Below are 16068 nucleotides of genomic sequence, written 5' to 3'. Positions count from 1 at the left end.
AGATGAACAAACACATGATAAAACAAGTGTAATAAAATGGTGATAGAATTTAAGTGGCAGGTATATGACCTTTGCTATATATTTTAAATTTTTTATAATAAAATATTGAAAACATATGAAGACTACAAATGAAAAGTCACTTTCAGATGCCTTATATTTAGATAGCAATATTGCTCAAAACTTAGTGGAAACTCACAAGAGCTCCTTTTATAGTCTATCTATTAGAAAGAAGAGCAACAATATCTTTACTAAGGTTGACATCTCAAAAATAGGGCACAATCTACCGTGTATGCTAATTTTATTAAGTAATGTGGCACAAAAAATTTTTGCCTGTTTCCAAAAATAAACCCAGTCCTTTTCCCTACTGAGAACATAGAACAATAAGCTCTCAATTTAGAAGAAGCTGAAAAAATTTTTTGAAAAAAGCAGAGCCCATCAGCTGTGGACGGCACTGTAACCTCTACCATTTGTCCCGTGACCTTTAACAAACCACTCTGCCCTCTAAACCTGAGGTCCTGCTTCAGAGGAACCAGGCTACCAGCATCAGCTTGCAGGGCTGTCCTGAGGAACAGCACGGGCCTGCACACCAGCACACCATCCCTATAGTCACTCTGAAGGATATATTCCCTAAGCTGACAGTAAAATAACAAGTAATTGACACTTACCCTAAAATGAAACAGATTCTCCCCTTTTCCCCCACAAGTTCTCTAAATTTAGAAAACTTGGGGAGTGACTTACAAAGTGGTGATTTCCTTTAAGCTTACCTCCTAGTGCTCCCTTAGAGTCCTTTCCTCCCTGCAAGTGCTGGCTTGGTTACTATCAGCCATTTTTAAGGGGGGGTGAGAGAGAGGGGTAAAGGGAAGACAAGGAATAGATCAATTCCATGGGTCCAAAGCTGGAACACAAAATCACAGCCCCCTCAGAATCAATGTTATACGGAATGAAGAGTTCTATTTAAATACTACTTGGTACTACACATTCAGGGATATAAAACAGTTAAAAAGGCTTTGGCAGGCTGGGCAGGAAGCCTAGTCACCATTTATAACATTGTTTCTAAGAAAAACCAACTGAGAGTTCCAAATGAACTTCTGGAACTCAGCTGCACCACAAGTTACCCCAGATCAGTGGGTGTCAGTAGCAGCCTCTTAGAAATCTACGGGATGCTTTTCTGCTGGTTGCAATGACTGGAGGAACTATAGGGCATGTAGTGGGCAGAGGCTGTGGTACATATCCTGCAATGTTCAAAACTGCTCTGCACAGGGAATAGTCATCCGCATCACCCAGAGCAGTTTTAAATGTCCTGCCAAATACTAATGTTGAGGGAAACCTGTTTGTTATTATTCAAGCTCAGAACCTAACTCCATTTTATATGTGAATCCAAAGCATGGCTTTTGTGTTCACTGAATTTCTTGGAAGACAACTTCTGTTTAATTGAAGGCAGAAAGTACTTTGTTTGGTTCAGAACTTACCAAGAGCTGTTCACCATTTAGAAAAATCAAATCACTGAGAGCAATGCCCTCATGGCACCTAAGTTGTCAACACATCCTACTTTTATGGGCCTGCATTTGTAACTGTCCCATTCACAGTGGTTCTACATAAAGGTACAGCACTTACATACTGAAACAACATGTGATTTAATTATACACCACTTTTCTTTTTCCCCCATCTTTGTGTTACAATTAGCACATTAGATTGGCTATTTTGAAATTATATGTATAGGGAAGTTTTATCGTCTATGAATTCCTTTTGAGGACAGAAAAAGGGACATCATAAAATACATACATAAGGACAATGGGGATCCACTGGATTAAAAACCACTGCCAGACCGAAGGCATATATATCAATTGCCTATATATCCCTCTTATCTAACACAAAGGTGGCATTCATTAAATATTTGTTGAACATAGTTCTGGTCCCGGGATTTAAAAGGTCTGCCTAGTTACACTGTACTCATGACACATAAATTTCTCTTACATAAAATAACTAATCAGCAAATATCAAATGTATATTCAATGAGGATTTTCAGTCTTCCCACCGAAGCCAAAGAGCATGGCACCCTGAGATAAGCACTGGCCTGCATCACAAGGAATTGCAGAATCTCCTCCCTCTCCTGCCTCTGACCAACTATGACCGTCACAGTGAGAAATTCTATTTCTTTATAGAAGGCTTTACAATTTACGAAGAAAGGCTCCTGGCCTTCACCCTGGCAAAATCAGCCATCTGGGTAAGGTGTCTCTATGGGGATAACCAGCCCTGCACAGGAACTGACGGTCATTTGATTCTCAGGCTGAATGTCAGCATTACCTGGTCTGAAAGCTGACTCGCTACTTGTTCAATTTCTGCCCTGGCGGCGATGGACTGTCCACACCACGGAGCGTAGAAGAACAGGAGCACCACCTCCGAATCCTGGCGAATGTGCTCTGCGTAGTCCAGCTGCCCCTGGAAGAGGTCAAGAACCGGAGACCTCGAGGAGAAAAAGCTGACCGGTGGCTTTGCTGGAATTATCACATCTTTTGCTCGACTAAAAAAAAGAGCAAACACAAACAAGATTGTTTAGTTTATCTTCTTCTAACAACAGCTCTGTGTGGAAGAAGAATGAAGCTTAAAAGAAAAGTCTTCTTTTGAAAAAGAAAATGGAGTTCCCAAAACACTGACCTGGAGTACAAAAGTAATATTTTGTGCTAAGTTAAGGCAACATTTGGCTGAGAGAATGCAAGATATGAATAACACGCTAAAACAATTCTTGGACTTCCCCAGTGGCGCAGTGGTTAAGAATCCGCCTGCCAATGCAGGGGACACGCATTTGATCCCTGGACCGGGAAGATACCATGCCTCGGAGCGACTAAGCCCGTGCACCACAACTATTGAGCCTGCACTCTAGAGCCTGCGAGCCACAACTACTGAGCCTGCGTGCCTAAAGCCTGTGCTCCGCAACAAGAAAAGCCACAGCAATGAGAAGCCTGCGCACCACAACGAAGAGAAGCCCCCACTTGCCGCCACCAGAGAAAGCCCGCACACGGCAACGGAAACCCAGTGCAGCCAAAAATTAAAAAACAAATATATAAATAACAAAAATGATTTTTTAAAAATTTATTTTATTTATTTATTTTTGGCTGTGTTGGGTCTTTGTTGCTGTGCGCGGGCTTTCTCTAGTGGTGGTGAGCGGAGCTACTCTTCTTTGTGATGCGCGGGCTTCTCACTGCGGTGGCTTCTCTTGTTGCGGAGCACGGGCTCTAGGCTCAGGGTTTCAGTAGCTGTGGCACGCGGGCTCAGTAGTTGTGGCACATGGGCTTAGTTGCTCCGCGGCACGTGGGATCTTCCTGGATCAGGGCTTGAACCTGTGTCCCCTGCATTGGCAGGCGGATTCTTAACCACTGCACCACCAGGGAAGTCCACAAAAACGATTCTTAACAATGTCTGCCCAGGTATGGGGTGGGAGGGCAGTGGAGAGCAGAAGAGAAGGGTGTCTTTGAGAGAGCGCCAAATCCTAACCACCAGACCACCAGGAAGAGTTGAGAAGGGTGTCTCTGAATAATCCAGATCCTTTCCTCCCCCACCCAAAAGACTCCATCCTCATCTCTCTGCAGCCTTGCTCTCCACAAAAGCCACTGATCTCCAGGGTTTCAGAGCCACCAGTGAGTCACTCAGAATTAAGGGGAGGGAGCACACGTGGCACCACTAACAGGCATCGGAAATGCTTACTATCAACTCACGTTAAGTTTATTGGCTGGAGCTGGCCTGTAGTTACCCAGGGCACTGAGGCAAAAGTAATAATTATATAATAATGTATATTTCTCCAGATATATGTTATGAGCCGAAGGTTAATAACGATGAATAACAAAGCAACAGCCCATTTTACTGGAAAACAGGTTTCCTAAGTACGTATTTGAGATTCCCAGAAGGTCAGGAGGAGAAAGAAAATAAAACTAAACAAGTAGTCAGAAGTCACAGAGCTGCCACTATTTCCCCATCAAGACAAAAAGGTCTCGGCTCAAGCTGCATCCCACCAAGTTAAATAGTCCTAGTAAATGCCTTGAGCTGTCCACATTATCTGCATTAAAATAGTATAAAACCATTATAGCAGCTTAGCTAAGAAACCAATAGAGGAAATAAAAATGGAACCCTAAAAAATATTCAATTAACCCAAAAGAGATAATTCCCTGGCAGTCCAGTGGTTGGGACTCTGTGCTTTCACTGCCGAGGGCCTGGGTTCAGTCCCTGGTTGGGGGACTAAGATCCCGCACGCCCCAAGGTGCAGGGGGGAAAAAAAATGCAGAAAAGGACCAAGAAAGGAACAAAAACCAGAAGGTACGAATGGAAAACAAATAGCCAGATGGTAGACATAAACCCAACCATATCAATAATTACATTAAATATGAAAGGACTAAACCACCCAATTAAGAGGAAGAGATTGCCAGGTTGGATAATGAAGCAAAACCCAACCATATGCCATCTAAAAGCATTTTGAACATAAAGACATAAGGATGGGAAAAGATAAACCACATGAATAGTAAGCATAAAAAAGCTGTAGTAACTCACTAGGTGAAAGGATAAATAAACTGGGGTGTATTCTTACAATTAAATGTTACTCGGCAATATAAAAAAAGACCTGATACACACTATAACTGGATGAGTTTCAAAATAACTATACTGAATGAAAGAAGTCAGACACTAAAGAATACATATGAGTGCATTTATATGAAATTCCAAAACAGGCAAAACCAATCTATAATGAAATAAATCACATCAGTGGTTGTCTAGAGCTGGGAGTGGGGCAGTAAGGCTAACCGCAGAGGGGTACTGAGGAAATTTTCTGGGGACAAGGAAATGTTCTATATCTTGACTAAGAGAATGGAGGTGGTTACATTTGCCAAAAGTCATGGACCTATACATGTAAAATGTGTGAATTTTACTGAATGTAAATTATACTACAATGAAGTTGAGTAGCAAAAAGCTTTGCTGGTGTGTCACCTCCTTGGTGAGGATTGCTCTGATGAGTCTACCAGAAGCAGGCGGCTCTCAAATTTTTTTATCTCAGCTTCCCGTTGAGAAGTTGCTTTCATAGCCCTCACCATAATCTGTAACTTACTTATTTTACCTGTTTATTAACTCCATGAGGGCAGGGATCCTGGCTCCCTTTTTCACTGTTATATCCTCACTGTTTGGCAGTCCCCAGTACTCTGAAGTTCAGTAATTTGTGAAATGAACAAACCTACCCTACACCTTACTTGAACCTTTGTGAAAGCAAATTAAACATAAATCCATACAGACGTATATTATATTATTAAGGACAATCTGAAAGAATCAAAATGTCAAGGACTTCCCTGGTGGTCCAGTGGTTAAGAATCTGCCTGCCAATGCAGGGGACATGGGTTTGAGCCCTGGTCCGGGAAGATCCCACATGCCACAGAGCAACTAAGCCCGTGAGCCACAACTACTGAGCCTGCGCTCTGGAGCCCGCGAGCCACAACTACTGAGCCCACATGCCACAGCTACTGAAGCCCACGCACCTAGAGCCCGTGCTCCGCAACAAGAGAAGCCACCGCACTGCAAAGAGTAGCCCCCGCTCGCCACAACTAGAGAAAGCCCACACGTAGCAACACAGACCCAACACAGCCAAAAATAAGTAAATAAATAAATACAAATGTCAGAAGGTCCATTTGCCTTACTAGGGGTGATTCTAAGGAACACCTAATTGTGTTCTAATTTTACACGTGTGCAAATGAACTTGCTAATCTGGTTTCTCAGAATATAGCAAAGTAGAAAGGAGGAGGAACAGAAAGGAATGTGCTGCTAGCTCTGAGATACGCAGCAGACAGCCAGATATTTAGAATCAAAAGAGAAATCACACAAATACCCAAGACCTAAGCTACTCTAAGAGCCTTGGGTCACTTAGTTTGAGGAAGAGAGTCCACCCCCTTCTCTACATCTAGAAGGTGTCAGCTTCCTGAGTTAAGCCGGTTTTAAATATATTGCTTCCCCATTTTAACCAAAAATTATTAACATCATAAAGTAATGCTGTTAAAGGTTGCTATTAAATGCAAATCTCCTATTTATGCACTCACACTAACATTTTAACTCTGCAATCAGGGAGGTCTGTCTATGTAAAATATCTTCACAACCTGAAAACCAGTCACTTACACAATAATTCAAAAAAAAAAAGTTCAGTAAGCAAATGCTACTGTGCTTCAGGCACTGCTCTACAGGAACCAAGGCTATAGGAGGGAACACATGTTCTCAAGGGGCTTCCTTTCTCAGGAAGGGAGACAGGCAAACAACCAAACGTGTAAACAAACATAAAACCACACAAAATGATCATGTTCTGTGGAGAATTTAACACAGTGATGAGACAGGAAACCTAGAAGCTCCTCAATGGGGTGGTGGGCAGGGTGGCATCTGTTTTTATAAATTTATTTATTTGGCTGTGTTGGGTCTTCATTTCTGTGTGCGGGCTTTCTCTAGTTGCGGCGAGCAGGGGCCAGTCTTCATCGCGGTGCGCGGGCCTCTCACTGTCGTGGCCTCTCTTGTTGTGGAGCACAGGCTCCAGACGCGCAGGCTCAGTAGCTGTGGCTCCCTGGCCCAGTTGCTCCGCGGCATGTGGGATCTTGCCGGACCAGGGCTCGAACCCGTGTCCCCTGCACTGGCAGGCAGATTCTCAACCACTGTGCCACCAGGGAAGCCCAGGGTGGTATCTTTTAAGCTAAGACCTGAGTGACAAGAAGACAGTCATGCAGAAGGGAAGGAGGTCTTGCAGTGAATAAGTGACACATTTCTCAGCAAGTCCAAAATGCTCCTGTTTGGAGGTTATTATTTTTGTACTATTCAAATTTCGTCTTAAAAGTCAGATACCCAATCTGAGGGAAAATGTAGGTCTGTGACAATCAAACAGAGGATAATCATCAACTTAGTACCGTTGCTCTGCATGTTCAGAGCAGCTCCTCAAGTAAATGAGCCAGATAAACCCATGGCCCGTCAAAAACCAAACATTAACCAGGGCAGAGAAAACATATGCCTCTGCCCCAACAGAAACATTCATGCGTTTCCATTTAACTCCTAAATTTGCTCTCGTTTTTGAGAAACTACACCTAGATCAAAGATTTCCTGCAGCTTTGAAGTGTAAATCTCAGGCACCAAAAACTCAAGAGATGGTTGCAAACAAGGAAGGCCTGTTGCAACTCCCAATTTTTGTATGAGACTCATACTCTACACTTCCTCCCAAAGGATCTAAAGCGGCTTTGAGCTTACAAAACGAAATAAAGCAAAATGAATATACAAAGCAAAATACATATAGAGGTAATAGAGACAAACACACAAACACTCACAATTTTTTTCCCCACAAAAAAACACACCCACAAATCAGGGTAAAAGGAAAGTGAGGATGAAGTCATGGAGATTCAATGCACAGAAAAGCAGGTAGCACAGAGATTTAAGTTCCCAGAAATGCACAATTATTCATAGTGTTTCAACCCCAAATCAACCTTTTCTTAATGTTATCTGATTTGAACTCAGCTAAGCAGCAAGACAGTGAAGAGGGCTGTCACCTATTTCAGGCCTGGAGCTATTAATAAAAATTAATTTAAAAAATTCTACTCTCCTTTAAGCCTCTGTCCTCATTAACACAAAGATCTTAAAAGTAAAATAGGAAAAGAGTGGCAGAAATGTTAGAGTCAGTTGTAGAGCGATAAAGTAGTATCATGACACCATTCCATCAAAGAAGACTCTAAAAAAATCTATCTGAGTCTATTAAAAGACTGAAATTCGCCAGTGGCACACAAAGAAGCTGGACAGGCAAGCAGCCTGTTCACTGGTTCACTCTCCTTGCCTGAAGTAGGTGGGGACCCTGCTCAGTCTGCTCTAGTAATTGGGTTTACACTCTTCCATCTTCCTGAAATCTCAAAGCACTTTCATATCTATCAAGCCCTGTTCTCTCAGAGCGAACACCGCACGTTATTACTATAGATGGACAAAGTGATGCAAGTAAGCCCCCCAACCCTTACAGGAGAGAAAACCTCTCCTCCTAATTTGAATCCAAATACTACCTTGCAATATTCTACCTTGTAAAATACTTTAATTTCCTTGTGCAGGACGTGATAAAGAACAAGGTAAAGAGACTAATTCCTGACAATAAAGGATTCAAATTCCAGTTCAGCCACTTATTAGGTGGATGTGATTTGGGGCAAGTTTTGCATCACGACCAAAGCTCCACTCCTTCGTGTGTAAATTGGAAGGGGAAGAGTATGTATATCCAGACTTCACTGGATTGAGACTTAAGTGATCCATATTAGGCTCTCAGATCATGTGTTAAGTGAATAAATGCATTCATGTAATCGGTAGTTCTCAAATAGGCGATTCTGTTCCCCAGAGGGCATTTGGTACTGTCTGGAGACACTTCTGGTTGTCACACTGGGGTGGAGGGGTAGGAGCAGGTAGTAGGTACTGGCATGTAGTAGACAGAGGCCAGGGATGCCGCTAAACATCCCATAATGTACAGGACAGCCCGCCACAACAAGGATTATCTGACCCAAGATATCAACAGTACCAAGGCTGAGAAACCCCGCTGGTAGTATAGCACCTGGCACATAGCAAATGCTCAATGATAGTTATTATAATTTTCTTTCCACTACAATCCCCAATCCTTTGCCATCTCTTTGACAACAGGGGCCACATATTGTCTTCAACAGACTCAATAAAAATGTTCCAAGTTGAAATCTTCCTCGTGGCCAATATGCCAGTCAGTGGCACCACAGATTTATAAATTGGAGTCCCAGGAGATACACTGTGGATTTGGGAGCCCAAAAGTACTCTTGAAATTTAAAGTAAATTTTCTATTTGTGTCCTTTCCCAAAGAGAGACATTAACTTTCACTCTTCCTGCTCACTACACTCCAGCCTACTCAGGCCTTCCTTCCAGTTCCAGGAAAACACCAGCCTTGTCCAGCCTCAGGTCAAAGGACCTTTGCACTTGCTCTTTCCCCTCCCCTGGACGCTTCCCCCAGATCTCCCCAATGCTGGCCCCTTCCCCTTCGTGGGTGCCTTTCCTACCTAGCTCCCTTAGGAAGGCCTTTCTGCCCCACGCTCTTCGCTTCTATTCCCTGCACAGCACTTACTGAAGCTCTTTAAAATTATATTAAGTTTTCTTATTTACTGTCTGTACCACCCCCTGGAATGGAGAACAGGGATTTTTATCTTCATCGCTCACCTGGATGGGCGCTCCGCACACAAGAGGTGCGGATAAATAATCGCTATATCGATGAGTGCACGAATTGTCAACATGTGGGACGCTAAAGGTTGTCTACGCCTAGCCTAGGCATAAGAGAAACAAAATGGGTGATAAATGAGGGTCCTGCAGCCTGGGCAGAAGTGACAGGGGCACCCCCAAGAAACCCCAACAGCTGACAAGCAGCTCGGAACCTGGCCCGCCTTCCTCGGTATTAAAATGGGAGGAAGGGGCGCCGGGCAGCACCCCAAAACCTTGCCTTAGTGCTCGCTGGCCGGAGAGAAGGAACGCGGCGGGCATGGCCGCATGCTGGAGGAGGGTCAAGTCCATCGCTCCAGGCAAAGTCAGGCCCGACTTCCCCGGAGGCCGCTACGACCCTCGACCCCGAGGCCCAAGACGGCTACGCGCCGCCCACCGGGCCGAGGGGGCGCCGGGCCCGGGGGTGCGGGCCGCCTCACCTGCAGGTGAATTTGAGTGCGAGGAGCAGCGCGCAGCCGAGCGCCACGGCCCCGCAGAGCAGCTCGGGCCGCCGGCGCGCCATGAGAGAGGCGCCGCGCAGCCCGCGGCGGAGCCGGCCCTCTGAGGAAGCAGCCGGGGCCGGGCTGAGGGAGCCGGAGCCCGCGGGGCCGCCGCCACCGCCACCCTCGTCTTCGGCGTCGTCGCTGCTTCTGCCGCCGCCGCGGCCTCCGCATTCCGACATTACATGCTCCCCGTCGCCGGCTTTATACCGCCGCCGCCGCCAAGGGCCCGAAGGCCCGGCCCGGCCCGTCGCTCCCCAATCCCGCAACTCGCCGAGCCAGCTAACCCGTACGGTCCACGTCAGCCTCGCCGCAGCCGCGGCGCCCGCCCCCGCGCAGACGGCTCCGCCCCCACCCGAAAGGCTGCGTGGACACCACCCATCAGCCCCGCCCCCATAGAGCCACGCCCCCTCGCTTACGGAGTCTGCGCGGATCCGTTCTCCGCTGGCGGCGGGGCAGCCGCGGCGTAATCCAACAGGCCCCGCCCCCGTCCCTGACGTACGCGCCAAAGCCGCCGTAGCCACTTGCTCGCTCCGGTACCCAGTCCACTGAGTCTGCGTAGGCGCCGGCGCCTAGCGTCCGGCCACTCCTATCCCTGCATACAGCCAGCGCAGACCTCGGCAGACCCGGGCTACGGGGAGTCTCCGCTTGGCTCCTTGAGTTTAAAGAGCCGTGATGGTGACAGCAGTCGTGTCTGCAAATACCACTACAGGCTCCAGAGGATGTAGGTGCCATTTATTGTCCCCGCTTAATGAAAGGAAAACACGTACAGAGGCGAGAAGTGCCCGGGGATCCAGGAGTGAGGCGGGAGAGGTTACGGCCTCCGTTTACACATCTGTAAAATGGGGGTGATATCAGTACCACCCTCACAGAACTGCTTTGAGGATTTTTTTTTATATATTTATTTTATTTATTTGTGGCTGTGTTGGGTTTTCGTTACTGTGCACAGGTTTTCTCTAGTTGCGGCAAGCGGAGGCTACTCTTTGTTGCAGTGCGTGGGCTTCTCATTGCAGTGGCTTCTCGTTGCGGAGTACGGGCTCTATCTAGGTGAGCGGGCTTCAGTACTTGTGGCACACGGGCTCAGTAGTTGTGGCTCGTGGGCCCTAGAGTGCAGACTCAGTAGTTGTGGCACATGGGCTCAGTTGCTCCACGGCATGAGGGAACTTCCCGCACCAGGGCTCAAACCCGTGTCCCCTGAATTGGCAGGCGAATTCATAACCACTGCGCCACCAGGGAAGCCTTGCTTTGAGAATTAAATGAGGTCATTGATGGAAACTGCCGGGCCCATAGTGAGTACTCAAATTTTAGTGACTGTTGTCTCCCAGTGTCCATTTCCTGCACCAGTGAAGTGCTGTGCGCCTGAGCACCAAGTCTCTACATCACACCCCTGGGAGGAGGGTCTGTACAGCCTGTGCTCACTTCACAGATGGGAAAACCGAGGTTTGGAAAAGCCACGTGACTGCGGCCACAAAGCTAGTAGGTGAGGAATTCAGGCTCAAAGGCAAGGTTAACAAGTCGCTCCAGCGACCCACTGTCGACTCTAAATCCTCTGTGACTCTAAATGTTAGGTCCTTTCTAAGTAAGTGTTTTTTTTTTTTAATTTATTTTTGGCCGCGTTGAGTCTTTGTTGCTGCGCGGGCTTTCTCTAGTTCTGGCAAGTGGGGGCTACTCTTCGTTGTCGTGCGCGGGCTTCTCATTGTGGTGGTTTCTCTTGTTGCGGAGCATGGGCTTTGGGCATGCGGCTTCAGTAGTTGTGGCACACGGGCTCAGTAGTTGTGGCACACGGGCTCAGTAGTTGTGGTGCACGGGCTTAGCTGCTCTGTGGCATGTGGGATCTTCCTGGATCAGGACTCGAACCCATGTCCCCTGCAGTGGCAGGCAGAGTCTTAACCACTGCGCCACCAGGGAAGTCCCTCTAAATAAGTTTTTGTGATTAAAAACAAGTCGGAGAAGGATGAAATATGAGTTGAGAGTGACAGGAAGGGATTGTTTCCCTGGGACAAGTGTACCTGGAGCTAAGACAATGTCCGTAATTACCAAATTGCTGGGGCCACAGATCTAGACTCGACTTCTGTTGTCAATAACTACAAACCAGGCAGATAAAACTCGGAGGGAACTAAGGCAGTTCCCTTAGTTCCACGCAAAAAAACACGCAAAAAAACAGGAGATGAGACCCTACCTGTGCCGCAAGCCAGCTGCATGACCCCGGTGCAGATTTTCCAGGGATGTAAAATGTGCTATGAATGGTCACCTTCGTAGGTGACCCAGAGCGTTAAGTGTGTTAACCGCAGAGGTCCAACATGGTAGCTCATATTCACCTGCCATTTTGCTCTTTGGTTTCTACATCTCTTTGTTCTTTACTTCCTTCTTTTGTATTAAGTGGATCTTTTCTAAAACATTATTAATTCCTTTAATGATTTAAAACTTTTTTTTTTAGTTACTTCAGATTTATACTAACTTAATTTCAGTAAGATAGGGAAACTGCTCCAGTACAGCTTCGTTTCCTCCTCCCTTTTTTATGCTATTATTACTCTTTTTTTAATCTACTACAAACTGAATAATATAGTGTTACATTATTGTTTTATATAATCTTATTGGAAGAAGCTAGAAGAGAAAAAATGTATTTCTAGTTTTTAAAATAATATTAACCTTATTTACCGTTTCTAGTTCTCTTGATTTCTTTGTGTAGATTTGAGTTACATAGTATATTACTAACAAAAACAAATATGGTCTGAAGTCACCAGCACCCATTCACTGTAGGTTGCTAGAACAGAATCCACACTACTCTTCCGTAAGACACCTGTCGTTTGCACAGGCCTTTATAAGGTTCAAAGTACTTTTGCTGCCTGTGGGTTATCTCATGAGACCCACAATATCTTATGGCAATGCAGGGCGGCGTCTTACAGGCCAGGAAACCACCCTGGATCAATAAAAGGATGTTTCCTTTACTATTCTCTTTCTAGACATCCGGCTGCTGCTCTGGCCCTAGGTGTTCTCCTGAAACAATGATAAATTCATTTCGGATTACACCAGGCCATCTGGGTCAGGCTGCACTGCTCTTCAAGGCTATGTCAGCCCTAACAAGTCCACATCAACCAATATCTGAGCTTTCATAGCCACCACTTTTTATACCATGATCAAGGTGGTGGCATTTGAGTAGGGGGCAGGGGGAAGATTACATATATTTCTCCCAGGTATTAATCCTTTTCTTAGAATCGGAGAGAAATAATGCTTGTTAATTTTTTTTTAATCAGAGTTTTTTTCCTTTCGTGTGCTAATAATCATTTTTCCCCTGCCCCAAATTTTGTAATTCTGTCTTGTTAACTGTCTCATTACTATTGTGTCCAAGCCAAATTTGGTTATTTTTAAAGTGAGTTACTATGGTAACTCAGTATCACTTGCTTCAAATATTTTATTCTACTTTGTCCTTTCAGCAGTTTCCTTTTTTTAGATATATAAATTTATTTATTTATTATTTTTGGCTGCGTTGGATCTTTGTTGCCGCGTGTGGGCTTTCTCTAGTTGCGGCGAGCGGGGACTACCCTTCATTGTGGTGCGCAGGTTTCTCATTGCGGTGGCTTCTCTTCTTGTGGATCACGGGCTCTAGAGCGCAGGCTCAGTAGTTGTGGTACACGGGCTTAGTTGCTCTGTGGCATGTGGGATCTTCGCGGACCAGGGGTCGAACCCATGTCCTCTGCATTGGCAGGTGGATTCTTAACCGCTGCGCCACCAGGGAAGTCACTCACCAGTTTCCTTAAATCTGAGTCTCTGGTTTGGTATTGTCAGTGTTTCTTACACAAGAAAACCCGCATTTTACATTCTGTAGTTTCAACTAAATTTTTTAAAAGTTGAAGTACAGTTGATTTACAGTATTGTGTTAGTTTCAGGTGTACAGCATAGTGTTTTTTTGCAGATTATGTTCCATTATAGGTTATTACAAGATATTGGGTAATTCCCTGTGCTATATACAAGGTATAGTAAATCCTTGTTGCTTATCTATTTTATGTATAGTAGTTTGTATCTGTTGATCCCATACTCCTAATTGTTCCTTCCCTCCCTCCCTCTCTCCTTTGGTAACCATAAGTTTGTTTTCTGTGTCTGTCTGTTTCTGTTTTGTATATAGATTCATTTGTATTATATTTTTAGGTTCCACATATAATGGATATTATATAGTATCTATCTTTCTCTGACTTAGTTCTCTAAGCATAATATCCTGTGGCCCATCCATGTTGCTGCAAATGGCAATATTTCATTTTTTTATGGCTAATATTCCATTGTACGTATATATACATATATATATAGCATATATATGTATAAAACATCTAATGCTTGTTTTTTTTTTTTAGTTTTATTTTTTGGTTGTGTTGGGTCTTTGTTGCTGCGTATGGGCTTTCTCTAGTTGTGGCGAGCGGGGGCTACTCTTCGTTGTGGTGTGCGGGCTTCTTATTGCGGTGGCTTCTCTTGTGGAGCAGTGCTCTAGGCGCACGGGCTTCAGTAGTTGTGGCACGTGGGCTCATTAGTTGTGCCTCAATGAGGAGTTGCCCACAGCTTGAAAAGCAAGGGGAGTGGGTAGACTAGGGTGTGGGTTTGGTTTGGTTTGGTTTCAGGTAATGAAATACTCTAAAATTCATAGTGGTGATTATAGCACATTTGGAATCTACTAAAACCATGGATTTGTACTTCAAAATGGTAAAACTTTTGTTATAAAAATTGTATCTCAATTTGTTAAATGTTGAAAAAAGTCCACCCTGGAGGAGATAAGGAGATAAACATGTCCAAGTAGACATGCCAGTTATTAGTTTAGTCTGCTGTTAATATTTGGGTTTTGCTCTTTCATACTTTTTTTCCTTGCCCTTTCCCCCCCCGCCCCCACACCTCATTCTCCTCTTCGCTTCGCTTCTAGGGTGGAGGTGTGACTTCACCGTGGAATAATTAGCATTGACTTCCTGATGCTGAGACTAAGGCTGTGGCCAGGGGGGTTCTTAGCCGAAATGAGGCAAAAAACTGGATGATTTAGGCAGAAATGGAATTTACTGAAAGGATAGTTCAGAGCACAGAGAACTACAAGAAAGCCCAGGCACAGAGAATTTGAGGTGGGGATGTGGGTGTGGGAAACAAACAATTCTCGTCTTGACCGGTCAAACTTTAAGTTTCTAGCCTAGATTCCAAAGGTTAAGACAACCAACTTGTTAAACTGCAAGCTAAAACAGAGCACCAGAGAGAGCTTTTTAACATCTATGCTCCCTGGAAAAAAAGGATAAAAGGAGTTCGGAAGGATGGAGAAGAAAAACATCATAAAGGCCATCAGACTAGGGAGACCCAGCAGAATGATAACACTGCCAGTCTGCTCTATAGAAACAGATTACTTATTTGGCAAATAAGATACACTGCTAACGCACCTGCCAAATAAAACTGGTCCCAACTGCCTTCCATTCATGGAGGGAAACCAGTCTCCTGCGGTCTTCAAGGAGTCCCCTGGGCTTGCCTTTCACTCTGCAGCCTCTGGTTCTGCTGAAGGCACTGCTTCTCTCTCATCTCTCTACTTGCAGCCATGCTCCCCCCACCCAGGCTGGACTTGCACTGAACAAAGACCCTTTTCTGTTTGCCCCAAACCCCACTGACTCAAGGTTGTCATGAAGAAGTGACTTTCGAGTCCATCAGCCCTTCCTTCTGACTCCCACCCCCAACAGGGACTCTGCACTGGCAGTGTCCTCATGAGGTGGCGGCCCCCAAACCCTGACAGTGACTCTTCTCCCTAGCTCGCCAGGTCAGGAGTAGATCTGGGTCTCAGGACAGCTCAGCCCTTTCCTTGTCTCTGCCAGCCCGTCCTGACCACACCTTCAGCGGTCTTTCAACAACCAAAATGGCCCTATAGAAGGCGCTGTGCTAAACAGTCGTGTCTGTGGAATCCCACAGCCCACGTCTTAGCTGACCGTGTGTCCCCTTGCTGGGCATTCATCTGAATGAGACACAGAAGAGCCCCCAGAGGGGTTAGCATGTCAGTCAATAAGAGAAGCCTCTTAGCAACCTGAATCGGAGGAGAGCGGGACAGAGTGAAAGTTGCTGCCATGTCTCTCTAATTTGCCTTCTGTCATTAATTGCTTAAATGAAAGTGTTTTTTAAAAAAATCTAGGGAATTCCCTGGCAGTCCAGTGCGTAGGAGTCCACGCTTTCACTGCTGAGGGCCCAGGTTCGATCCCTGGTCGTCGGGGAACTGGCATCCCGCAAGCCGAGCGGTGCGGCCAAAAAAAACAAACAAAAAACCTTGTGTTTTTAGTACCCAGTTTTAACAATTCTTTAAGGAACTGGCAAGGACCACACCAAAAAAATGAAA

The 16068-nt window shown here is 45.4% G+C and overlaps 1 protein-coding gene across 5 annotated transcripts in view; it reads right to left on the bottom strand.

Annotated features, from left to right (window-relative positions):
• Window positions 1–10040, bottom strand: part of TXNDC11 (thioredoxin domain containing 11) — a 65986-nt gene extending 55946 nt beyond the window's left edge. Inside the window, exons 1-3 of one of the 5 annotated variants that reach the window (XM_019928700.3) lie at window positions 9675–10040; window positions 9199–9302; window positions 2305–2521 (exon numbers count right to left, since the gene is read on the bottom strand). In XM_019928700.3, the coding sequence (XP_019784259.1) occupies window positions 2305–2521; window positions 9199–9302; window positions 9675–9908 (555 nt within the window). In that variant the 5' untranslated portion in view covers window positions 9909–10040. Of the gene's footprint in view, window positions 1–764; window positions 817–2304; window positions 2522–9198; window positions 9303–9674 lie in introns of those variants that run through there. The other 4 variants (XM_019928699.3, XM_004324087.4, XM_019928702.2 and 1 more) reach the window with 4 other exon arrangements.
• Between the last annotated feature and the right edge of the window lie 6028 nt (window positions 10041–16068).

The sequence above is a fragment of the Tursiops truncatus genome, chromosome 15 (genome assembly GCF_011762595.2).
Source record: "Tursiops truncatus isolate mTurTru1 chromosome 15, mTurTru1.mat.Y, whole genome shotgun sequence".
Taxonomy (NCBI): Eukaryota; Metazoa; Chordata; class Mammalia; order Artiodactyla; family Delphinidae; genus Tursiops; species Tursiops truncatus.
Note: the sequence above shows the minus strand (reverse complement) of the source record. Positions and strands in the feature narration are given on the sequence as shown.